The sequence below is a fragment of the Somniosus microcephalus genome, chromosome 6, assembly GCF_052327205.1.
Source record: "Somniosus microcephalus isolate GS21.2 chromosome 6, FLI_Smic_1.0, whole genome shotgun sequence".
Taxonomy (NCBI): domain Eukaryota; kingdom Metazoa; phylum Chordata; class Chondrichthyes; order Squaliformes; family Somniosidae; genus Somniosus; species Somniosus microcephalus.
The window spans coordinates 203,888,702-203,915,166 of record NC_140992.1 but is presented as its reverse complement, the minus strand read 5'-3'; the positions used below and the strand labels follow the sequence as shown (position 1 = coordinate 203,915,166).

Sequence of the window (26,465 nt, the reverse complement as noted above, 5' to 3'; positions counted from 1 at the left end):
GTTAGAATGGAGAAACAATAGAGCTGCCATTACACTACTAGGTGTATTCTATAGGCCGCCAACTAGTAGGAAGGATATAGAGGAACAAATTTGCAGGGAAATTATAGAGATGTGCAAGAACTTTCGAGTAGTGATAATGGAGGACTTCAACTATCCTAATATAGACTGGGATAGTAATAGTACAAAGGGCAGAGGGGGAAGAATTTCCAAAGTGTGTTCAGGAGAACTTTCTTGATCAGTACGTTTCCGGCCCAACAAGGAAGGAGGCATTGCTGGATCTGGTTCTGGGGAATGAGGTGGGTCAAGGAGAGCAAGTGACAGTAGGGGAATATTTAGGGAACAGTGATCACAGTATAAGGTTTAGACTAGCTATGGAAAAGGACTGGGAGGAATTTAGAGTAAAAAGACTTGAGGAAAGCCAATTTCAGTGGGTTGAGAATGGATCTGGCCTGGGTAAATTGGAATCAAGGATTGACAGACAAAACTGTAATTGAACAATGGGCTGCCTTTAAAGAGGAGATGGTTTGGGTACAGTCGAGATACATTTCCACAAGGGGGAAAGATACGGCAACTAAAGCCAGAGCTCCCTGGATGACGAGAGTGTAAGATGAAGCAGAAAAAGGGGGCATATGACATATCAGGTTGAGAATACAAAAGAGAGAACCATGCTAGATATAGAAAGTTCAGAGAGGAAGTGAAAAAGGAAATAAGAGGGGCAAAGAGAGAGAGTATGAGAATAGATTGGCAGCTAACATAAAAGGAATCCAAAAGTCTTCTACAGGCATATAAATAGTAAATGGGTAGTAAGAGGAGGGGTGGGGCCGATTAGGTGCCAAAATGAAGACCTACGCATGGAGGCAGAGGGCATGGCTGAGATACTAAATGAGTACTTTGCATCTGTCTTTACCAAGGAAGAAGATGCTGCCAAAGTCAGTGTGAAAGAGATGGTAGTTGAGATACTGGATGGGATAAAAATTGATACGGAGGAGGTACTAGAAAGGCTGGCTGTACTTAAAGTAGATAAGTCACCAGGACCGGATGGGATGCATCCTCGGATGCCGAGGGAAGTAAAGGTGGAAATTGCGGAGGTACTGCCCATATCTTCCAATCCTTAGATACGGGGCTGGTGCCAGAGGACTGGAGAATTGCAAATGTTACACCCTTGTTCAAAAAAGTGTGTAAGGATAAACCCAGCAACTACAGGCCAGTCAGTTTAACCTCGGTAATGGGAAGCTTTTAGAACCGATAATCCGGGACAAAATTACAAGTATGAATTAAATTAAGGAAAGCCAGCATGGATTTGTTAAAGGCAAATCGTGTTTAACTAACTTGATTGAGTTTTTTGATGAGGTAACAGAGAGAGCTGACGAAGGCAATGTGGTTGATGTGGTGTAAATGGATTTCCAAAAGGCGTTTGATAAAGTGCCACATAATAGGCTTGCCAGCAAAGTTGAAGCCCATGGAATAAAAGGGACAGTGGTAGCATGGATACAGAATTGGCCAAGTGATAGGAAACAGAGAGTAGTGGTGAATGGTTGTTTTCGGGCTGGAGGAAGTTATACAGTGGTGTTCCCCAGGGGTCAGTACTAGGACCACTGCTTTTCTTGATATATATTAACTTAGACTTGGGTGTACAGGGCACAATTTCAAAATTTGCAGATGACAAAAAACTTGGAAGTATAGTGAACAGTGAGGAAGATAGTGATAGACTTCAAGAGGACAGAGACAGGCTGGTGGAATGGGTGGACACGTGGCAGATGAAATTTAACGCAGAAAAGTGTGAAGTGATACTTTTTGGTAGGAAGAACGAGGAAAGGCAATATAAACTAAAGGGTACAATTCTAAAGGGGGTGCATGAACAGAGAGACTTGGGGGTATATGTGCACTAATCATTGAAGGTGGCAGGGCAGGTTGAGAAAGCGGTTAAAAAAGCATACGGGATCCTGGACTTCATAAACAGAGGGATAGAGTACAAAAGCAAGGAAGTTATGATAACTTTATAAAACACTGGTTCAGCCTCAACTGGAGTATTGTGTCCAATTCTGGGCACTGCACCTTAGGAAGGATGTGAAGGCCTTAGAGAGGGTGCAGAAAAGATTTACAGGAATGATTCCAGGGATGAGGAACTTCAGTTAAGTGGATAGACTGGAGAAATTGGGGTTCTTCTCCTTAGAGCAGAAAAGGTTGAGAGGAGGTTTGATAGAGGTGTTCAAAATTATGAGGGGTCTAGACAGAGTAGAGATAAACTGTTCCCATTGGTGGAAGGGTCGAGAACCAGAGGACACAGATTTAAAGGTGATTGGCAGAAGAACCAAAGGCGACATGAGGAAAAACGTTTTTACGCCGCGAGTGATTAGAATCTGGAATTCACTGCCTGGAAGGGTGGCGGAGGTAGATTCAACTGTGGCTTTCAAAAGGGATTTGGATAAGTGCCTGAAGGAAAAAAATTTGCAGGGCTATGGGGAAAGGGCGGGGGAGTGGGACTAGCTGAAGTGCTCTTGCAGAGAGCTGGCTCGGGCTCGACGGGCCTCCTTCTGTGCTGTAACCATTCGATGATTCTATGATTAACACGCCAAGATCTCAGCATTCCTTGAACTTTGGCCTCTTGTGCATCCCCCACTTCTTCTGCTTGGCCATTGGCGCCCGTGCCTTCAGCAGTCTAGGTCTCAAGCTCTGGAATTCCCTCCCTAAACCGCTTCACTTCTCTCCCCTCATTTAAGACGCTTCTTAAAACCTACCTCTTTGACCTAACTTTTGGTCACCTGTCCTAATGTCTCCTTCATTGGCTCGGTCAGAAATTAACAATTTGATCAAAGTGCAGCCCAGATTACACATCATATATACATCCAATTAGTTTTAACTAAACTACAGATATCATCCAAAAACACCAAAGTTGTCACAAATCAGAACATTTACATAATTGACTTACAATATAGAAACACTTCCACTTTTCCCATACTATGAGGTTTATAGGTTCCAGCAATAGTAGAAATACCTATATATTTAGCTCTTAAAAGATTTATTACATCTCCAGTACTCACCAAACTTTCCAGTAAATATTCCAAGGTCCCTGGGCTGAGAAGACTTATGCTGGCAGGGCCTGTAAATGTTAGAAGTTTTGTTAGAGAATCTGTATCTTTGCCACAAGAATGTATGTGCTGTCATTAGAAACTAGCCTCAATTGCTCTTAAAGTCTCTTAATTTTTAAAGAAAAGTGCATTGTTTAAATTTCAAAAAATTGCTAATTTTTGCTCTTCACAGATCTACCAATTAAGTTAATGCACTGGGTGAGAACCAAGTACAATTCAAAATTTTGGGTTATATTAGAATCATCCCTTCCCATAGCAGGCATCTAAGTAGAACGCAACTTGTTCCAAGTCAATCTGGCTCCCAATGGTGTAGCAGTCGTATTTATATTTTTCTTTTACAGTACCAGAATTACACTTAAAATTGTGTATGCAACAGAAGGGAAGATTTGAATTTGAAAAGAAATCAAGTGCCTTTGCAATCTATTCTTCAATGAGAGCAACCTTGATAGTAGAAAAACACCCTTCAGCAAATGGATCTGACCATTTTTAGCATACTTTTCTCTTCCCCATCTCTCCTGAACCACCAACTCTTATTCATTCTCAGGACGCGGGCACCACTGGAAAGGCTGTCATTTATTGCCCATCCTTACTTTCCCCTAGAAGCTGGTGGTGGGCCTTAACCACTGCAGTGTGTGAAGGTACTTCCACAATGCTGTTCTAGTTCTTTGTATGGGTATGATACAATGGAGTGGTTTGCTAGGCTATTTCAGCGGGCAGTTCAGAATCAACCACGTTGGTGTGGGATTGAAGTTACATATAGGCTACTACTGAGCAAGGACAGCAGGTTTCCTTCTCAGAAAGGACATTAGTGAACCAGTTGGGTTTTTAACGACAATCTGACAGCTTCATGGTCGCCTTTACAGATAATCAGCTTTTTATTTCAAAATTTGTGTTAAAACAGAAGTCAAATTCTCAAACTGCCATGGTGGCATTTGAACTCAGGTTCTCCAGATTATTTGTCCAGGCATGTGGATTACCAGCCCAGTAACAGCCATTACACTACTGTAATTTTGTCTTAAAACACTCCTGTGCAGCGCCTTGGGACGTTTTACTACGTTAAAGGCGCTATATAAATACAAGTTGTTGTTGTACCCGAAGTATGCTGCAGATCACTATCCAATGCTTCGTTCAACTAACTGTTATTCATATGAACCTAGATTATCAGTGTCAACAGGCTATTCTTTCATAGAGAACATTACATCCAAAGCTGCTTATTTTTGTCACCAGATGACCACATAAGCACTTTCAAGCAGGACACACTGGACAAGAATCATGAACAAGAACCTTGGCTGATTTTTCCTCTCCTTAGCCCAGGGCCAATATTAGCATCCCTGAAATCAACGGTGAAAAAAAATCAAATCTAGAACCTTTTGATCTGTATGGTCAACAGATACACCAGCCAGTGTCTTTATCCATTAGGCCACTCACTGGGGGATGTATTACTGTTTTCACAAAAAAGGCCAGTATTTGAAGACTTGAAAAGCACAAAAATTATTATGGTGATCAGTTAGTACTGAAGGAAGTCAACAAGATTATCCTCTGCCATCCCAACCCTGGAAAAAAAAGGTAGAAAATGTGTTGCCTTTGAAAAACAATTTTGATTATCAAGATTCCCTCTTTCTCTTGCCCCCCACCCCCCAAAAAAAACTGACCCGTAATCTTAATTGTGACTGTGGAGATTCCATAGCAGCTGCTACTAGGCAAACAACTGTTGAGATGCTAAAATATCGCTAAAGTCAGGCATCATTTTGAGAAAGCTGATAACTGAATGATACAGTTTGACAAGTTAAGAAGATTTACAGTACAAGGCAGTAACCCCAGGCAACCCCAAAATTAGATAGGGTAGTCCCGGCACACCCCACTCTTCCTGCCAGTGTACTCTCACCTGGCTACCACTCCCACGAGACCACTAACTTACCCAATATGAACAATACGTACTGCATCAGTATGTGCTCCTGCAAATATCGTGTACACAACATACAACTACACCTATATGTAAAGCAGTATACCAATAAGACTTGAAATACACAAGCATTATGTAAGGCAGTCGTGATGGCACGTGGTCACTGTATTAAGTGACTTTAGTATCCACTGCGCTACAATAGAACGCCCTTCTTTTCAGGTAAATCAGGTTTTCTGCACATCAGAGAAATTTTCCACTCTCATCTCAGCTGGTGGATATTCACAAATCACCTGCACATGCTAGTACGAAGAGGCTCAGTAATGATCAAAAACATGTAATTATGAACATATGCTTAATTTAGTGCTCCATTCATGTCTTGTCCAAAAGTTAAGACCGCAAGACTACTCCACAGTACAGCACATCTCTACAGGTCTCATGAATTTGGTTCGTTCCCAATTTATTTGCATGGATCTTTCAGATGCTCCTCCTTCCACTGTTCTGTACGCCACCAGTTCATGCACATTCTGATTACATAATAACTGGGCATACATTACTGTAACATATTATTGTTGTGTTTATGAGGTAATCTCAAGGACAATTCAAGTACATATGATAATGTGTGCGCGCTTAGCTGAGCAAATCCAAGAAATTGAGAGGAAAAAGTGGTTACTTCATACCTGCTAGCTTTTCAGCCAGGCATCCCAGTACTGCAGTGGTGTTGCGGTGTTTAGCTGGATTGCAAGCATCCTGCTTTGCTAGAGATGCACTTAAATTCAACATTTCCGACAGTTTCTGTAATGCATCCTAAAAAAAGATAAAAATACAAAATTTGACAGTGTATTTTCACATTTATTACTCAATCTCGCATTAGTCAAATAAATCTTGCACATTAAAACGCAGCATTAAATTCCATGGAAAACTGTGTTATTGTGGATTTTATCACTACAGTATTGTTATCTCAATCCCCTGAAACACACACCATTTCCAAGCTGGTGCTATTCCTCTGCAAAATATTGGAATTTATGCAGAGAGAAGTGGTAAGGATGGATTGATTGCTGCCTATTCTAAAGACAGTCCAGTTTGCATATAGCTTGATTATTGTTATCCACCTTTCTGCTTTTGTGTAGGGCGGTTTTCATTCGGACAAGTATTTTTAACCTGGAGGTAGCAGTCTGTGTGTGGTATTTTTACGCCTGAAGTGAAAGAGAGCAGGGTGGGTACCCCAAGCATTCTTCAAGAAGTAATATACTGCAATTCAGAATTAATAGTTAGACCTGGCTAACATGAGAGTAAAAGGAGACTTCTGCTCATAAGACACTGCCTGCTTATGGAAACTAGTTTAGCCTTTAATACAAGGCAGGTATTGGGTGGACAAAAGCCCTAGCTACAACACGCCCCTTCCTCTGATTAATAGAGCACAAGTTAAGTGAAAATCAGTATGAACTAGTGCCGATTGATAACACATTTTTTAATTAGCATAAGAATGATGCATGATGGGAAGGTGGAAGAAAATGTAAATATACATGCAAGTGTCTCACTGGAAATGGGGCTAAATTTGGGTTAATCAAGTTTACACACGTTGCCCCACTACTTAAAAAATTGACATAACTTATTAACATATGCAATATGCCTCAGGCTACTGTGCCATCTGATATGCCAGACCCTTAGTTTCATTTCCATTTCCAGGCTGCGTGGGGTGGATTTATAAGGGCTAGTACATTAAATGACCAATCTATGTTTGTTTATCCATCTGTTTTGTTGGTTGTGGTGGAAAGGGCTTTTGTTTCAATACATTTTAAAGTTCCCCACTTTATTCAGTATACTATGCGGCTTGGTACAGTAGTTTGGAAACATTTGGATTCAATATTGATTGAAGTTATTAATTTACAATGTGCCAAGCAAGTTGCTCTGAAACATAGTACAGTACTCCAATACGCCTGATAATTATACCCCTTTAACTGGATATTTTGTACATCTGCATCATTGTTAAATTATAAACAGCTTTCTTTCTTTCAAATAGAACATGGTATATGATTAGAATAAGTCAGTTATTTTTAAAAGGCAAAGACAGGCCATTGGTCTGGAATATGATACACTACTTACTTTGGTTGGCAGTGGACACTCATCGAGCAGTAAAGTAATGACAGCTGGTCCTAAAGGATCTTCTAGAGGAATAACTCTGATCAGGGACTGTACTACTTCCAGCCAACCTTCATCTGTCACCAAGAAAGAAGAACGACCATCAGATTCAGCTTGGTCCAAACCAGTGACGTACTAGAACATATGCGCTAATTTTCAAAAAGTTCTCATTTTTATCCTACAAGTGAGATTTTGTTTAGGTGGTGGGTGAGTCAAAACTTTTATTTGGACACACCTCAGATACCAACATCTGAAAATATCACTAAAAAATCTGATTACCTTTTTAATAATTTAAAATGAATAGCAATACATTGAATCAAGTGGTATATATATATTTTTTTTAACTTGTGGCTCTTACGCCTATTACAGCAGATGCATCAATTGACGCCGAATTCAAAACTGTTGGTCCTCATTCTTAGATTAAGCTGCATTATTTGCCACCCAACCCAAGATATCATCTACCTCAATTCTGCAACATGCATTGAATGATGGCAACACAAGAACAATGTTCAATTTTAAATGCAGATAAAAAGAATGTAGTAAACAAATCAGAATGACTTCAGGGCTGGTTTTCAGACAGAAGTTTCCAATTTTCCTCCTTTGCTACACCAATCATAACATTAACCTATCTGAAAAACATTATCTGAATATGAATGTCACCAAACCAGCCATCAAATACAATCATGGTACAAGATTACATTAACATTGGCCAAATTACATACAAAATCAGCACCATCAACTGGCCAGGCAATCCCTGCTTTTATCAAAAGGCGGTGGCAATGCAAGAGTACAAAAAATAAATCATTGGAATGCAGCATTTTGTTGCTTTGTACCAACACATCTCAACTGCTTTGCTATAAACAGATTGGTGAGGGATGAGATACAAGCTGATAACAGATTATGTCCATTACTCACTACTGTACAAATTACACAAGGAGGATTATGAATTCACTCATCAGCAAAGTGATGGAAGGTGTCATCGACAGTGCTATCAAGCGGCACTCACTCACCAATAACCTGCTCACTGATGCCCGGTTTGGGTTCCACCTAGACCACTCGGCTCCCGACCTCATTACAGCCTTGGTCCAAACATCGACAAAGGAGCTGAATTCCAGAGGTGAGATGAGAGTGACTGCCCTGGACATCAAGGCAGCATTTGACCAAGTGTGGCATCAAGCAGCCCTAGTAAAACCGAAGTCAATGGGAATCGGGGGAAAACTCCCCACTGGCTGGAGTCATACCTAGCACAAAGGAAGATGGTTGTGGTGGTTGGAGGTCAATCATCACAGCCCCAGGACATCACTGCAGGAGTTCCTCAGGGCAGTGTCCTAGGCCCAACCATCTTCAGCTGCTTCATCAATGACCTTCCCTACAAAACAAGGTCAGAAATGGGGATGTTCGCTGATGACTGCACAGTGTTCCAGTGCCATTCACAACTCCTCAGATAATGAAGCAGTCCATGCCCGCATGCAACAAGACTTGGTCGACATTCAGGCTTGGACTGATAAGTGGCAGGTAACATTCGCGCCACACAAGTGCCAGGCAATGACTATCTCCAACAAGCGAGAGTCTAACCACCGCCCCATGACATTCAACAGCATTACCATCGCCAAATCCCCCAGCATCAACATCCTGGGTGTCACCATTGGCCAGAAACTTAACTGGGCCAGCCACAAAAGCAACAAGAGCAGGACAGAGGCCAGGTATTCTGCAACGAGTGTCTCACCTCCTGACTCCCCAAAGCCTTTCCATCATCTACAAGGCACAAGTAAGGAGTGCGATAGAATACGCTCTACTTGCCTGGATGAGTGCAGCTCCAACAACACTCAGAAGCTCAACACCATCCAGGACAAAGCAGCCTGCTTGATTGGCACCCCATCCACCACCTTAAACATTCACTCCCTCCACCACCGGCGTACCGTGGCTGCAATTTGTACCATGTACAAGATGCACTGCAGCAACTCGCCAAAGCATCTTCGGCCGCACCTCCCAAACCCGCGACCTATTCCACCTAGAAGGACAAGGGCAGCAGGCACATGGGAACACCACCACCCCCAAGTTCCCCTCCAAATCACACACCATCTTGACTTGGAAGTATATCGCCTTTCCTTCATCGTTGCTAGGTCAAAATCCTGAAACTCACCCTGCCCCACCCCCACCCCTTAACAGCACTGTGGGAGTACCTTTACCACACGGACTGCAGCGGTTCAATAAGGCAGCTCATCACCACCCTCTCAAGGGCAATTAGAGATGGGCAATAAATGGCCTTGCCAGTGATGTCCACATCCCATGAACGAATAAAAAAAAGATATGTTAAGCTTTAGTTCAAAAGGATTGGAGTACAAGAGTAAAGAAGTCTTACTGCAATTTTACAGGGCCTTGTTGAGACCATACCTAGAGTACTGTGTACAGTTCTGGTCTCCTTACCCAAAGAATAATGTACTTGCTTTAGAGGGAGTGCAGCAAAAGTTCACCAGACTGATTCCTGGGATGGGGGGATTGTCCTAGGAGGAGAGATTAAGGAGACTAGGCCTATATTCCCTAGAATTTTAGAAGAATGAGAAGTGATCTCACTGAAACATAAAATTCTTACAGGGCTTGACAGGGTAGATGCTGGGGAGGATGTTTCCCCTGGCTGGGGAGTCTAGAACTAGGTCACAGTCTCAGAATAAGGGGTCGGCCATGTAGGACTGAGATGAGGAGAAATTTCTTCACTCAAAGGATTGTGAATCTTTGGAATTTTCTAACCCAGGAGGCTGTGGATGCTCAGTTGTTGAGTATAGAATCATAGAAGAATCAAAGAATGGTTACAGCACAGAAGGAGGCCAATCAGCTAGTCCCACTCGCCCACCCTTTCCCCATAGCCCTGCATGTTTTTTTTTTTCCTTCAGATACTTATCCAATTCCCTTTTGAAAGCCACGATTGAGACTGCCTCCACCACCCTTTCAGGCAGTGCATTCCAGATCCTAACCACGCGCTGCGTAAAAAAGTTTTTCCTCATGTCGCCTTTGGTTCTTTTGTCAATCACCTTAAATCTGTGACCTCTGGTTCTCGACCCTTCTGCTAATAGGAAGTTTCTCTCTATCTACTCTGTCTAGACCCCTCATAATTTTGAGCACCTCTATCAAATCTCCTCTCAACCTTTTCTGCTCTAAGGAGAAGAACCCCAACTTCTCCAGTCTATCCACGTAACCAAAGTCCCTCATCCCTGGAATCATTCTTGTAAATCTTTTCTGCACCCTCTCCAAGGCCTTCACATCCTTCCTAAAGTGCAATGCCCAGAATTGGACACAATGCTCCAGTTGAGGCCGAACCAGTGTTTTATAAAAGGTTTATCTTAACTTCTGTGCTTTTGTTCAGAGATGATTTTTTGGATATTAAGGGAATCAAGGGATATGGGGATAGTGCAGGAAGGTGGAGTTGAGGTAGAAGATCAACCATGATCTGATTGAATGGTGGAGCAAGCTCGAAGGGCTGAATGGCCTACTCCTACTTCTTATGTTCTAACTGCTGCAGCCAGCTGACATAAATTACAACACACATGGGTTTTTACAGTTTAAGTGAGCAGCTCCCTTTAAAAAACACTAATATTTAAGTATTAAAAATTCAGTCTCCGGTGTTTGAGAAACAGCACTTACAATTAAGTAATTCATTTACACAGAATGTATAAAAAAAATATTCAGCAAGGATTCACACCAAGAATAGCTCATCAAATGTATGCAACTTGTTACTTCACTAGATCTCACCTGGTGATCCCTTTTGAAAAAATAAATCCCCACCACTCTCACCCTCTAATGCAAGTATAATGGCCTGGATTTTGTGGTGGGTACCCCTCTGAAACAGACCGTAACTTCAGGATTTAGCTCATGTGCATCTAAAAGTGGAAATCCTGAAATTGCAATCAGTCATTCACTGCTCCGACGCAGGCGGCACTGTGGACCCCCACCCTCCATAGCCAGCAATCACCGAAATTAGTGAAATAGACGAAAATTTGAGCTTTGCCACACTAATATCTCTGTTAAATACCCTATTACGTGTTAAGCCTTGTTGGAATTGGTGTAACTGGGGTTTCAGCAGTGCATTGACTGCTAAACAACTGTTTCTGACCCTGAAAAACTAATGTTTATATTTGTGGAATGTCAAATTTCTGAATAATGATAAAAAATTACAACTTTTAAAAACTAATTTAAAAAAAATTGCTCAGGATTTTTCAGCTTCTTCCTTAACCCCATGTGCAGGCCCCAATCTTTATTTCGCTCTAACATTTTAAAAAAAGTGCAGATAATCAGTGCTTTTCATTTCCTGGTTTGCTGTCTGAGAGAATTCTTCAATGTGATTGGCTGCTTAGATAGCTTGACGACATCACTGCTGCACGACGCTAGAAATCCCCTATTCACAGTGCTATAATCAACTACACGTTGCGAAACCTAAAGTTTCGCCACATAGATAGCAAGATCTCTCTGAGCAGCTTTCTTAGAAGTCAGCGGCGAGCGCGTTGACCGCAAGTTACAGGCCAATAAGTTTCAGATCTATAGCGATGTTAAAGAAACAAGTGCTAGTCCAGATTATCAATCGGTTTTCCCCACACACTTTGTTGATCTGTTACCAAATTTACTCTGGTTTTCCACTAGAAGCAACACCCAAATTTTGCTCATGTAAAAAACATTGCATATCAAGTATCATATGACCAGGATGATGCAAAGCCATTTTGTTTAAATGTTGCTACACTTGCCCAGTCAATGCTGTTACATTGCTGTAGCAATATAAGTAGCCTTGCATCTTTCCATTTGCTCCCTATAGACAGTCCTGAATACATGCAGAAGCTCAGTAGTTTACTATCTAGGATGATTGAAAAAAAAAATCCCTGGTTCTTGTGGACGGATTGGTTGGGGTTACTGCTAAATTTTTCATGAAACCATGCTACTTTTGGTAGTAGAGTCTCCCAATCAATTTCAGCAATTTGCAGGAACCAACAAACCACAAAATAAAACCAGGTGTGAAGCCCACAGCCCCACTGAATCATTGGTTAGTACAAGACATGCCTAAATGCCTCTTGCATACCAACATACGAAAAGATCAGCTGGTCCATCGAGTCTGTCCCATTCTGACGTGTTGCAACTAGGCAACACAACCCCCAGTGCTCCCCACCGCACGCACCAGCAGCCATGTAATCTCCTGAGGGGGCAAAAAAGTAATTCTCGGGAAAAACTAACTCTGGGACATTCTTTGCTGACCCCTGAAGGCAAATCAATAGCGTTCCAGGAGATAGCAATGACCAAGAGGTACATTACCCAACAACCCACATACCTTTTGTATTCAACAATCTCAACCTCCTGCGGGAACTTGTCCAGTTCTCTTTTGAATGTTTGCAAGGAATCTGCATCCATTGTTCAAGCCGACAACTTATATTGTACCTCCAAAGTTTTAATGTGTGAAAGGATCAGAAAAAGCACCTGGCCTACTGCACTTCAAAAAGCTTCTACCACCAACTAAATTTAGAATGTCAGATGCATAAACAAAAATCCCCACTACAAATGGAATTACCAAGTGGACCCATGCCACAAGGATCAATTTAATTCGCTGCATTATGCCCATTATGTTCAAACAATTAGGAACAGATGTTCAGGGTGTGGTACGGTCCTTTTAATCTCAAAATGAGTGAGGCAATAGAACGCAAACTTTGAACTTGCGATGTTTTGAATGTTATTGAAGCGCCCTTGCACACACTTTGTTTTTTCAATATGCTTCCATTTCTTGGTCACCGTTGCCAATCCTACTTACCAATAATAGTTCCAACAATTAAAATTTTTGCATGGCAGCTTCTCAACATAGGATGGGTGGGAAGGGGAAAGGTGACTCACAAATTAAAAAAAAATAACCAACAGTATGTCTGGGCTGACATAGGATTTTCTTTTAAATCTCTTCATCATTACAAGAAAAATTCCAGTTAGCTGTAGTGGTATGCAACCTGAGACAAGTACAGAAGCTCTGAAGGAAATGAAAGACCATCAACTTAACTCAAAATAAATTCTAATGGACTCTTGTTCTCCCAGTTTGCATCATCTAATTCTCTAAAGTATTTTACAGCAGGCCCACATACTCAGCCAGTTAATTCTAATATTTATCTTGTGTTTATTCTCTTTGTTCATCTTATTTCTCTCTGAAGTGCCTTCAGCAGTTTTTATGTTAATGATATAGAAATGCAAGCTGTAATAAATGACTATATAAATGTACAGACTGCCTAATGGCATTAATTTTACTTGAAGTGAAGCTAGATTCAGTGATTGAATTATTGCCTCACAGACACTGCCAACTATTTATACTGTGCAATATTTTAAACATTTGATTTACATGGTGTCAAGTATGAACACAATATTGATGGCATATCATAGCTACAAGTGTGACAGCAAAACTTGAAGTTGTCATCACAACAGCAATTGGTGCCATCCATTCAAATACGCTTGTTAACACACCAGAATCGTACAGAAAACAACTTTTTCTATCCCCAAAAATCTCATATTCCATTCACTTGCCACAGCTCCATTCACTAGTCATAACTATCACATCAAATACTATGTATTAGCCACACATCCCTCGATATCCTTCTACCTACAAAATCTTTGACTTGTGATCAAAATACATGTCTTCTCCTGTATCTTCCCGCTCCCATTATACACACCGTGTAACTAAGATGAGTTGGAGATATGTTTCCCTGCCTCCCAGGCCACAGTCAATTCCTCAACATGGCCAGTTATTGTTAAGTTACAAGGTAATGGTCTGGAATGCACCTATTTTCCCTTCTCCCTGATCAGAAGTACCCATTCTCTCCTTAATTTAGCATGGGTGAGAATCTGTTGACTTGCACTATTATACCTACCCACTGCACACTTACACTATTACAATGCCTTCTGAGGCAAAAACTGATGTCAATTCTCTCTTTATCCCACTCAAAAAGGGGCACATAGTATAAAGAGAATACTTTGTAATTTGTAATTAAACACACTTCACATAAACCTCACTTGCATACCACCTCTTACTCCGTACATAAACGTAGCATGAATTACATAATTAACAGCTTGCCATTTTGCAAAATGCCCTACTTCACAACAACCAAGCAGTTTTACTGCAGTCTGCATCAAAGGTAGAATGCAATCAAAAGAAACAAACTTCATCAATGATATTTTACACAGAATGAAATTGCAAGTATTCCGTTCACAACATGGTATGCTGATCATGGCTTTAAGGTGTTACTAAGCCCAACAGTATAATAAAGGCAATTTAACATACGTGTTGAACCTAAATTGACGTGTTTGGACATTGATTCAGCTATGTCACACTGTAGTTTAGCTACTCCTCTATGCAAGTTGCCCAATTTATGCCATTCTCTTAAAATTCTTTATTCAAAAAAAGAACAGATGAAAATAGTTAATTAAATTGAAGTTCATTAGATTGATTTGATTTCCTCCCCAGAAAGTGGTGACACATGCTGGGGTATAGTTCTATGTAGGGAGTGGATATCATTCACCTTGCTCAAGTGACTCATCTTCAGTCAGCCTGGACAGCGTCAGCAGGCTGTTCAATTCTGGGGGGCATCACAGATAAGCCCAATGCCATCGTCACCCAACTGGCACATATCACAGAAATCACAGAAACCCCACAGTGCAGATAGAGGCCATTTCGGCCCATCGAGCCTGCACCGACACATATCCCACCCGATCCCCGTAACCCCTACACCAACACATATCCCACCCTATCCCCGTAACCCCACGTATTTAATCCCCCTAACACTAAGGGTCAATTTATCATTGCCAATCAACCTAACCCGCACATCTTTGGACTGTGGGAGGAAACCGGAGCACCCGGAGGAAACCCACGCAAACACGGGGAGAATGTGCAAACTCCACACAGACAGTCACCCGAGGCCGGATTCGAACCCGGGTCCCTGGCGCTGTGAGGCAACAGTGCTAACCACTATGCCACCGTGCTGCCCTTTTATGCAGGCCTAGCGGGGAGTGATCATGAGCAAGAACCCTGTCTAAAATTTTCCCCAACATGGCCTGAAGACCACTGTAACACCTCTACTGATGCTGTAGCTTAAATGAGTTAACTCCACACAAATGAAAAAAAATTGAACTTGGGACCTTCCTGATCTGTATGGCTCAGTAACACATGACTTAGCCACTGAGCTACCCCATAAACTCCTTCAACCACCAAATGAAAAGATATACAATGTAATTGTCATAGTTAAATGTCAATTAAATGAGTTGCCTAAACTGCTTACGTGATTAGGGTTTCCCCTCCCACCACCACAATAGAGCAAGTCATAGGGGGAAGTACTCAAAATTATGAAAAGGCTTTGAGAAGCTAATTAAAAATGGTTTCACTACTTAAGCTCTCAGAACCTTTTCATAACCTGGTTGACAAATTGTTAATAAGGATATATAAACTCAAGATTACTAAAATGTTAATGAAGGGGGGGGAAAAAGAGAGACTTTTTTTTATATAAGCAAGTTATTAGGACATGGAATGCTTTGCCAGAAGTGGCTGTGAGACAGGCCACAGCACCATTTTTTAAAAATTGAAAAGGCAGCAAATAAAAAAAAGGTATGGGGAAAGGGCAGGGAAACTGGTCCAGAGCAGGTAGTTGGCATTTAAGAGCTAGCACAGTCTTAATGAGCCAAATAGCCTCCTTCTGTGTTGTAATTTTGATTCCATGATATGAGTGAAATTTACAGCTAAGGCTTAAAGCTAGAACCACAGATGATGGAAAATCCAAAATTGAGAAAGAAAATACAACCATATTTTACTATTGAATTAATCTAATCACCCCGCATAGCTACATGCAAGCAAGCCTAACCTTAAGCTACACTGTTAGGTGAGCTACTGACAGCTTTCCGATCAGTGTATCTGAAGTCCAGAGATAAAATGTGTCTAACCTGAATTCAAGAAAACCCATTACAAGGAAACATTTTGATGAATAAAAGTGATGTAAAAATTCTCTTGAGCAGAATACCACAGATTATTCTGAGAAACAATGAAGGGGGGGGGGGGGGGGGTGAAGTAAAGTCACACGCCCCTGTGTTGCAAGTATAGCAGGGATTTCATTTCTAGTTATTCCATTTCTGAAAACAATTTAATTTGTATTTAAACTGGTACCAACTTCACATCAAAAGGTCACAAACACAATTTTCAGACTTGGATGAAGTTGGTACTGTAAACAGCATTCACATTAATACACAAGATTGGTAGTTACATTATTTAAATTGTGGTTAAAATTTCATCAAGATCAAAATATAGTTTAATGGTGGTGTAATGGAAGCTAATTCACTAATTTCACAGTTAATGGAAGCTGTAAACAGCTTTGCCACTTGCAGCACCAGACACTAGCTGTCCATTGTGTTAATGACGAACACAAATAATCTCTATACGCTGTTTAGTACACATTTATATTCCACTTTTTTTTTTTTAAAATTCATGGGATGTGGGCATCGCTGCCAAAGCCAGCATTTATTGCCCAGCCCTAATTGCCCTCGAGAAGGTGGTGGTGAGGCGCCTTCTTGAACTGCTGCAGTCTGAGAGGTGAAGGTTCTCCCACAGTGCTGTTTGGGAGTGTTCCTGGATTTTGACCCAGCAACAATGAAGGAAGGAAGATATATTTCCACAGATGGTGCGTGACTTGGAGGGGAACTTGCAGGTGGTGGTGTCCCTAAGCACCTGCTGCCCTCGTCCTTCTGGGTGGTAGAGATCACAGGTTTGGGAGATACTGCTAAAGAACCCTTGGTGAGTTGTTGCAGTGCAACTTACAGATGGTACACACTGCAGCCACGATACACCGGTGGTGGAGAGTGTGAATGTTTAAGGTCATATATGGGGTGCCGATCAAGTGGGTTGCTTTGTTTTGGATGGTATCACGCTTGAGTGTTGTTGGAGCTGCACTCATCCAGGCAAGTGGAGAGTATTCCATCACACTCCTGACTTGTGCCTTGTAGATGGTGGAAAGGCTTTGGGGAGTCAGGTGGTGAGTCACGCGCTGCAGAATACCCAGCTTTTGATCTGCTCTTGTAGCCACAGTATTTATGGGGCTGGTCCAGTTAAGTTTCTGGTCAATGGTGACCCCCCAGGATGTTGATGGTGGGGGTTCAGCGACAGTAATGCCGTTGAATGTCATAGGGAGGTGGCTAGACTCTCTCCTGTTGGAGATGGTCATTGCCTGGTACTTGTGTGGCGTGAAGGTAACAGACCACTTACTAGGTGCAGGAAACAAAACCTCCAAATTGCAGCTGGTAGATTTCCAGCCATTAGAATGAACAAAACTGAGTAATTAAGCACAGCATCTTCAAGTACAAATTTCATTATGGACTGCTGATTTGACCAGGAGGCAGACCATGGACAGGGCAAATTATACATTTTTCTCCTACACCTGGAGCCGAGGCAGTAGAGACACATTCGATCTTGTGCCCTAGGCAAAAACTGAAAAATCCAACTCAACATGTGAAACCTTTTGTTTAAACCAAGGACTTACTGTTCAGTTGCACAATCTTTCAAACATTGTGGTAAAATACATTGATGCTTTAGAGTGTTGCGTCACAGATTAACTACTGCAATGCACCCGCCACCCCCCCACAGTAAAATTCCCACTTTTTCCATTGGAGAAAGCCCTGACTGAGAGAATGGAGCCTAATCACCTAGGAGAACTCACGGATCCACAAGCCTAGATATGGAGTCACATTGATCAAGGCCGAGAAGCATGTCTGCCAGCTCAGTGTATAAACCTACAAGAGCTGCACAATTAACGAACACACATGTTCAACAGATTTTAAAGTTACTGATATATACAACAAAATATACCTCCAATAAAGTGGAGTTTAGCAAGGACAGGGAGGGTGGATGTGCAGGACAGGCCTCAGTGAAGTCGGGAAGTCAGTGAGTAGAGCAGCAAGATCAATTGTCGAGATGATACATGGATTAATGTTTCAGAAGTAGTGGGGGAGAGATAGAGGCAAAAGCATATAATGTTCCCCTAACTGGAGATGTTAAAAATCTGTGTTGTAGACTTAAATTACACTGCACAATTAGACCAGCAGGAGACAGAGAAAAATGGCTAACAGCTCAGATTCACCTGGAGTTAGGGCCAGTGCCCTACACAAGAACTGGCAAAACTGGCCCAATCTACAGTAAATTTACATACACCTTCTTATTGGGATTTCAACTTTCAGGTACTGCTAAACCACATTATAGTTTTATTTCCAGCAAATAATGGCAGTTAGTATAGTAAATAGTCTAATTGGTTCATATAATTCTAACTTGAATGATAAAAGTAGAATGCGCTTCAGAGATATCATGCTCAGCTAACCAATGTCTCACTGACACCAATTACTGTTAAACTGAAAATCAAGATCTTAACTTTTTAAAAAAATAATAACTTACCCCAGTATTAACAATCCCAACAGCAAGTCTAATTTTTTTCCCTGTTGGAAATCAGCCCTACTACAATGAGCAATTAAGCAAGAATGATCTGGATGTAACAACTGAATTCAAGCAGAGGCTAATTTAAAGAGCATCCATTATATATAGTGTGAATCCCGCAGCGTATGCATTTGTTGCCGGTTAAGACAGCACACAAACTGCGACGAGGTAACTGCAGCCAGGCAGCATGCGGAAAGTTGGCGAGTAAGAGGCTTACTCTCTGGAAACAAAACTTCAAATCATCCATGACCTGGACCATAAAGGAAATCAGTGACATTGAATTGGAGAAAGGATGAGGAAACTTCTGGCGACGAGGATGTAAAAAGCACAGAACCAGTTATCCCTTTACAAGATGAGTACAGAAAGGCAATCGCAACTGTGGAAAAACTTCAAGCAGTTATTACCTGGAACTGAGCATCTTTTTGGATTGTTAACAAGATAGAAACAGCAAGTACAGTACTGAGAAATGCAGAAATAATTGAAGCAATCTATGCTATTTAAGTTTTCTTTAAAAAACAGAATAAAATGCAATTCATATCATTTTTTTTCCTGATGGCAGCAAACGCTACTAGTGTGAAAATGCTGATTTCACAATCTTTTCTGCCGGTCCCAAAGGGGAGTTTAGTTATAGTCAAGCTCAACTGTATATATAAACTTCATACCCCACACACAAAACTATCCTGTATGAAAATACATTAGTGCTGTGGTTATATTACTAGACTAGTAATCTATATGTCTAATAACCTGGAGAACATGAGTTCAAATCCTACCGTGGCAAATTTGATTTCAGTTTAATATCTGGAAATAAAATACTGGTATCAGTAAATGTGATCCTGAAACTATTAAAATCATCTGAAAACCCAACTGGTTCACTAATATTCTTTCAGAAAGGAAACCTGCTATCTGTACTCAGTCTGGCCTACACGAGACTCCAGTCCCACACCAATGTTGTTGACTCACTACTCAATTGTATCAAACTGCTACTCAGTGGTTCAAGGCGGCAGCCCACTACCACCTCAGGGCAATAAATGCTGGTCTTTTCAGAACACACATCAAGAATTATTGGGCCAGAATTTGTGGTGGGCAATAACGGCGAAGGCTTTCTATCCCTCAAACTGAACGCAACTTCAGGATGTAGCGCATGTGCATCTAAATGCAGAAATCCTGAAGTTGCAGTCAGTCATTCACTGCTCAGACGCTGGCTGTGCTCTGGACCTCCCCTCCCCCGCCCTGTCCATGGCTGGCAATCAGTGAAACTGAGGAAAACTTGTGCTTTTCCGCAGTAAGATTGTTGTTAAATACCCCATTAAAAGTTTGGCCTTGTTGGATTAGGCGTAACTGAGGTTTTAACAGCGTATTGAATGCTAAACAAATGTTACAGCCCTGAAAAACTAAGTTTAATTTTGTAGAGTGTCAAATTTCTCCATTATGATAAAAAGTACAATTTAAGAATCTTAAATTTTTTAAACTTTTTTTTTTTAAAGTTTGTTCATACTTATTTCAGGTTTACCTTTACCCCCATGTGAAAGCCCCAATCTTTGTTTTGCTCCCTGTAACATTTTTAAAAAGTGGGGATAAAAATCCCTGTCTGAGAATTCTGCAGTGATTGGCTACTTAGTTTGTTAACGTCACAGCAGAGGTGTTCCCCATTATCTTGCACATCATTTAAGCATCAAAAAAGGTAAACTTCTTGCCACAGATAGATATCTCTTTGGGCAGCTTTCTTCAGGGCCAGCTGCAAACGCCTTGGCTCTGTCACTGACTTAAAAAAAAAAAGGCCCAGAATTTGCAATTATCCATGAACCCCAATTTCTCAGCAAGGCAACCAACTGTCAGCTGCCATGTAATGGCAATGTTCCATCTATGATCCATCCTGTGAGCATGGGTGTGATAAGCTCATTGTTTATTTTAACCATTTCACTCAAGTCGATATCCTCACCCAGATATGCTGGAGTAAAATCTGCTACATTAACATAGCATATGCCACAAAAATGAATTAATTGCCATGCTATTTTTCCCACATGTCATTTCACCACAACCAAATTTACTCAGATACAGTATTGTTTTAATACTGTAATTATTGCCCCTTCCTCAAATGTACAGGCTCATTCTCAGGTTTGATTTACATACTGTATTAGCATACCAACATCCCAAGCGTACACATTTTTCATGCGTAAGGCTGAGGAGTGAGTGTTGATGGACTATTTGTTACAGGGTGGAGGGTATCACATTCAAGCTCAATCCTGTTCTCACCAGATGACCATAGATATGTACTTCTCAGCAGTAGGTCAGTGGAAAGTGATCAGGAGCAGAAGCCTTAGCTGATTTCCCCAACTCCTTAATGCACAGTCTTGTAACTATAGAACCCTCACTGATGCATTGGTAGAGATCCGCAATGACTAAGCATCAAACCCAGGAACCTTCCAGTCTATGGCTTAACACTACACTGGTAGTGTTATTTATTCACGGATTGAACAGAACTTTCCTGAATGGGAGACCACCTATCCAGAGGGGTTTTATTTTGAAAAAGGAATTTAATTTTCTGGATAAAAAAAGCACAAAAACTTAAAGGGATATTTGAAGATTAGGCTCAGCAACTACAATTCCTGTAGGAAACTGGTTGCACTTTAATTTGCACCACTGACCCAAACATAAAGGAAGCGATGGTTACTGTTGCTGTAACATTGTGTTTTTGCTCCTGTATAAAAAGGTCACCCTGGAACACGGTTTCAAAGCAGCTCAGATTTCCTGCTTAAACTCTGGCAGATGATTTATCATTTTCTCTTTATAAATGCTTAGGCAGCAAAAATGATGCATTGCTCCCAAGACAGAGCTTTTAAGGTTGGGGAGAGGAAAGAGAAAATACAGGAAATTAATAGGATCTAGACCTAGACCTTTAACTGTATTTTGTTTCAACTTTATCAAACTGAAATTTGTATAGTATATTTTAAAAGGCAGAAAGGAATGCTGATTTGAAGCAGATAGATTACTATTCGAGTCTTAAGTTTTTGCATTTGGTAGGCCTTCCGTTGCTACTGAGGATATCCTAGGCATCCCTTTGATGACTGAATAAATCTGCCTTTTCTAAAGGTCACACAACATCAACCATTCTGTGTTACAAGCTTTTATGTAAGTTGGCAATGCCACTTTTGGCACCAGACTTGCTAAACCATTCACTCCACATCACATGCTGAATAAAAGCTAATGTTTTACTGTTAAGGGCATCAAAAATGCTTTACAAAAGGAGATTGGGGAGGAATTGAAGAAAAACTGAAAACCTAGCCATAATGGCAAGGTGGGGTATCGAATCTCCACTACACATTTGCAAAATACAGCTTTATATGCTCAAATTGACAAAGAATGTATTTTCTACAATACATTTCAATTGGCTTAAATTTCCCACTCCATTAAATAAATGCTCTCCATTCTACCACATGGAGTAGTTGAGTCGAATAGCATAGATGCATTTAAGGGGAAGTACATGAGGGAAAAATGAATAGAAGGATACATTGATGGGGCGAGATGAAGTAAGGTGGAAGGAGGCTTGTGTGGAGCATAAACACTGCATGGACTGGTCAGGTCAATGACCCGTTTGTGCTGTAAAATTATTTGTAAATTAAAAATTGTACAATTGCCACCTCAACTGTTTGTATTCTCTCAGTTTTGCCAGCATCTTCCAAAACTCTAACGTGTAATTTTAAAATCTACTGGGCATGTATTTTTCAGGAAAGTTTATAATTTCCAAATTAAACTGAACTTTAGTATGGTGTATTAATTGGAGAGTAGGTTAAAACAAATTCAACCTTTTAGCACTCAATGTTGGGAACTACACTTTTGTAACCTTCTGTAATATGTGCATACAACTGCAAGTATGCTCAATTTTATGAACACCATTTGCAGCCGATTTATATATTTGGATAGTTTGGAAGTGTTTTAGCAAGTGTTTCTTTCCAAACAATATCCTATTAAAAATTAGTTTAAAAAAGGCTCTCCCCATGTATCAAGTTTATCCAGCGAGAAGCTGAACTGTACAAACAAGGGAGGTTCCAGGATCAATCTTGTCTATGCAGAGATAGCTGTTCTGTTACATCTCTAGCTTTTCCCAGTTCTGAAGGGTCCCAGACCCGAAACATAACTCTGTTTCTCTCTTCACAGATGCTGCCTGGCCTGCTGAGTATTTCCAGCATTTTCCGTTGTTATTTCAGATTTCCAGCATCCGCAGTATTTTGCTACTGTATTAGTGTTTGGTTCACTGCCACTTCTCTTCTTGGAATGCCCTTCTAGAAGTAGTTCTGCTCTTCTCTCCGACAGGATTTCCGCTTGTCTCTTCAACCTTGTTCATCTTCATTGCTTTCAGTTTCCCTTCTCGTGTTTGATCAGGTATCTGCCAAGACTCGGTTTCACTACCACATCTCTTTCCTCAGCAACTGTCTCTGATTCCAACTTATTCCACGTGGATTCCAACTAAACTTCCACCCTGTGTGTTTAGGATCCACCCAGGATTACAAATATCTCCAGGATATTCAGCGTTCCTCGAACTACTGCTCTCGCCGCGTCCCAAGATCCACGCTCAACGCCATGTGCCGCCACAAACACTCTCGACCTCTCTTCGGCAGCGCCGACGCACTCTTTCTCAAAGCTGTCCAGGTTCAGTTCCATTTCATCCTTCGAGTCATCCGGCACTTCAACAAAAGTCTTTTTTCCTTCCTTTCTGATATCAAGGATCGCAAGCTTCATCAACTCTTGGACACCAACGCCCCTCCGGAACCTTCTTCCCCATTACTTTCCTCTGACCCCATCCCTTCTTCCAATCTCACCCCCTGCCGTGTTTTCACTATCCCCTCTGACCTTCCCCTCTCTGACCCCGAATGATCCGTCCTCAGCAAAGGCCTGAGCTTCATCCCCTTACGCCCCTACCTCAATGAATTTCGAGCTCGGCACGATGCCGAGCTCTTTTTCCGTCGCCTTCGTCTCCGTGCCCACTTCTTTGGCCAGGAGTCTCTCCCCGCACAGCTGATCCTTTCTCCTGCTTTCAAAATCCTCGTTCTACCTGGACCCCTCCCTCTGGCCTCTTACCCTCTCTAGATCTTTTCATTGCTAACTGCTGACGTGACATCAGCCGTCTAAATTTCTCTGCTCCCCTCTCTCACTCCAGCCTACCTCCCTCTGAACTTGCAACACTCAGTTCTCTCCAATCCAGCCCTAACATTATTAAACCTGCTGATATGGGTGGTGCTGTTGTTTGGCGAACCGACCTCTACCGTGCGGAAGCTGAACGCCAACTCTCCGACATCTCCTCCTACCTCCGCCTGGACCATGACCCCACTAGCAAACATCAGGCCATTGTTTCCAAGACTGTCACTGACCTCATCTCCTCTGGAGATCTTCCCTCCATGGCTGCCAACCTCATAGTCCCCCAACCCCAGACAGCCCGCTTCTACCTCCTTCCCAAGGTCCACAAACAGGACTGCCCTGGTAGACCCATCGTTTCAGCTTGTTCTTGCCCCACGGAACTTATCTCTTCCTATCTCGACTACTTTTTCTCCTTGTCCAGTCTCTTCCCACCTACATTCGCGACTCTTCCGACGCCCTCCGTCACTTTGACAGTTTCCAGTTTCCTGGCCCCAACCGTCTCCTCTTCACTGTGGACGTCCAATTCCTCTACACCTCCATCCCCCACCAGGATGGCCTGAGGGCGCTCCGTCTGCTTCTTCCTTGAACAGAGGCTCAACCAGTCCACATCCACCACCACCCTCTGCCTGGCTGAACTTGTTCTCACATTGAACAACTTCTCCTTTGACTTGACTCACTTCCTCCAAATTAAAGGTGTTGCTATGGGAACTGACATGGTCCCTAGCTGTGCTTGCCTTTTCATGGGATATATGGAACATTCTTTGTTCCAGTCCTACTCAAGTCCCCTCCCTCACCTTTTTCCAGTACATCGATGACTGTAGCAGTGCCGTTTCCTGCTCTTGCCCTGAACTAGAAAAGTTCATTCACTTTACTTCCAATTTCCACCCTTCCCTCACCTTCACATGGTCCATCTCCGACTCTTCCCTTCCCTTCCTTGACTTTTGTCTCCATTTCTGGTGATTGGCTATTAACAAACACCCACTACAAGCCCACCGACTCCCACAGCTACCTGGACTACACTTCCTCCCACCCCACTTCCTGTAAGGACTCTATTCCATTTGTCCAGTTTCTCTGTCTTTGACACATCTGTTCTGACAATGCCACCTTCAATACCAGTGCTTCCGATATGTCTTCCTTTTTCCTCAACCTAGGATTACCCTCTACTGTAGTTGACACGGCCCTTGACCGAGTCCATTCCATTTCCTGCACTTCTGCCCTCACCCCTTCCTGTTCCTCCCAGAACCACAATAGAATTCCCCTTGTCCTCACCTTTCACCCCACCAGCATCCACATTCAACGGATCATCCTCCGCCATTTCCTCCACCTCCAACGTAATCCCACCACCAAACGCATCTTCCCTTCACCTCCCCTTTCAGCATTCCGAAGGGACCACTCCCTCCGCGACATCCTGGTCCACTCCTCAATCACCCTCAACAGCCCCTCCCCTTCGCCTGGCACCTTCCCGTGCAAGCACAGGAGATGCAACACCTGCCCTTTTACATCCTCCCTTCCCACTGTCCAGGGCCGCAAACACCCCTTCCAGGTGAAACAGCGATTTACTTGTACTTCTCGCAATCTAGTATACTGTATTCGCTGCTCATGATGCGGTCTCCTCTACATTGGGGAGACCAAACGCAGATTGGGTGACCGCTTTGCGGAACACCTCCGTTCAGTCCGTAAGGGTGACCCCGAGCTTCCGGTCGCCTGTCACTTTAATTCGCCACTTCACTCCCACTGTGATCGCTCTGTCCTCGGCCTCTAACACTGTTCCAATGAAGCTCGACGAACAGCACCTCATCTTTCGATTAAGCACTTTACAGCCTTCTGGACTCAACATGGAGTTAAACAATTTCAGACTATAACCCCTCGGGCTGTATGATTCGGCCATCCCCATTTGCAACATTTTATCTCTCCTGCCTCCTACCCGAGCACAGTCTATTCCTGCAGATCTTCCCCTCCCCCACCCCGCCACTGCACCTGCTTAAAAATCACAGACCTGAAACGTTAACTGTTTCTCGCTCCACGGATGCTGCCTGGCCTGCTGAGTATTTTCAGCATTTTCTGTTGTTATTTTAGTTGTTCTTAACTACAGGAGTGGTGCTACAATTGAGGGGGGGGAAGGGAGAGAGGGGGGGGGGAAAGGGAGAGAGGGGGGGGAAGGGGAGAGAGGGGGGGGAAAGGGAGAGGGGGGGGGGAAAGGGAGAGAGGGGGGGAAAGGGGAGAGAGGGGGGGGGGAAAGGGAGAGGGGAAAGGGAGAGAGGGGGGGGGGAAAGGGAGAGGGGAAAGGGAGAGAGGGGGGGAAAGGGAGAGAGGGGGGGGAAGGGAGAGAGGGGGGGAAGGGAGAGAGGGGGGGGAAGGGAGAGAGGGGGGGGAAGGGAGAGAGGGGGGGGAAGGGAGAGAGGGGGGGGAAGGGAGAGAGGGGGGGGAAGGGAGAGAGGGGGGGGAAGGGAGAGAGGGGGGGGAAGGGAGAGAGGGGGGGAAGGGAGAGAGGGGGGGGAAGGGAGAGAGGGGGGGGGAAGGGAGAGAGGGGGGGGAAGGGAGAGAGGGGGGGGAAGGGAGAGAGGGGGGGGGAAGGGAGAGAGGGGGGGGAAGGGAGAGAGGGGGGGGAAGGGAGAGAGGGGGGGGAAGGGAGAGAGGGGGGGGAAGGGAGAGAGGGGGGGGGAAGGGAGAGAGGGGGGGGGGAAGGGAGAGAGGGGGGGGGAAGGGAGAGAGGGGGGGGGAAGGGAGAGAGGGG

The 26,465-nt window shown here is 42.9% G+C and overlaps 1 protein-coding gene across 1 annotated transcript in view; it reads right to left on the bottom strand.

Annotated features, from left to right (window-relative positions):
• Positions 1-26,465, bottom strand: part of rspry1 (ring finger and SPRY domain containing 1) — a 90,258-nt gene that overhangs the window by 50,530 nt on the left and 13,263 nt on the right. Inside the window, exons 2-7 of the mRNA XM_085991262.1 lie at positions 11,494-11,497; positions 10,571-10,597; positions 8,471-8,495; positions 7,096-7,208; positions 5,670-5,796; positions 3,042-3,100 (exon numbers count right to left, since the gene is read on the bottom strand). Of these exons, the coding sequence (XP_085847388.1) occupies positions 3,042-3,100; positions 5,670-5,796; positions 7,096-7,208; positions 8,471-8,495; positions 10,571-10,597; positions 11,494-11,497 (355 nt within the window). The remainder of the gene's footprint in view (positions 1-3,041; positions 3,101-5,669; positions 5,797-7,095; positions 7,209-8,470; positions 8,496-10,570; positions 10,598-11,493; positions 11,498-26,465) is intronic.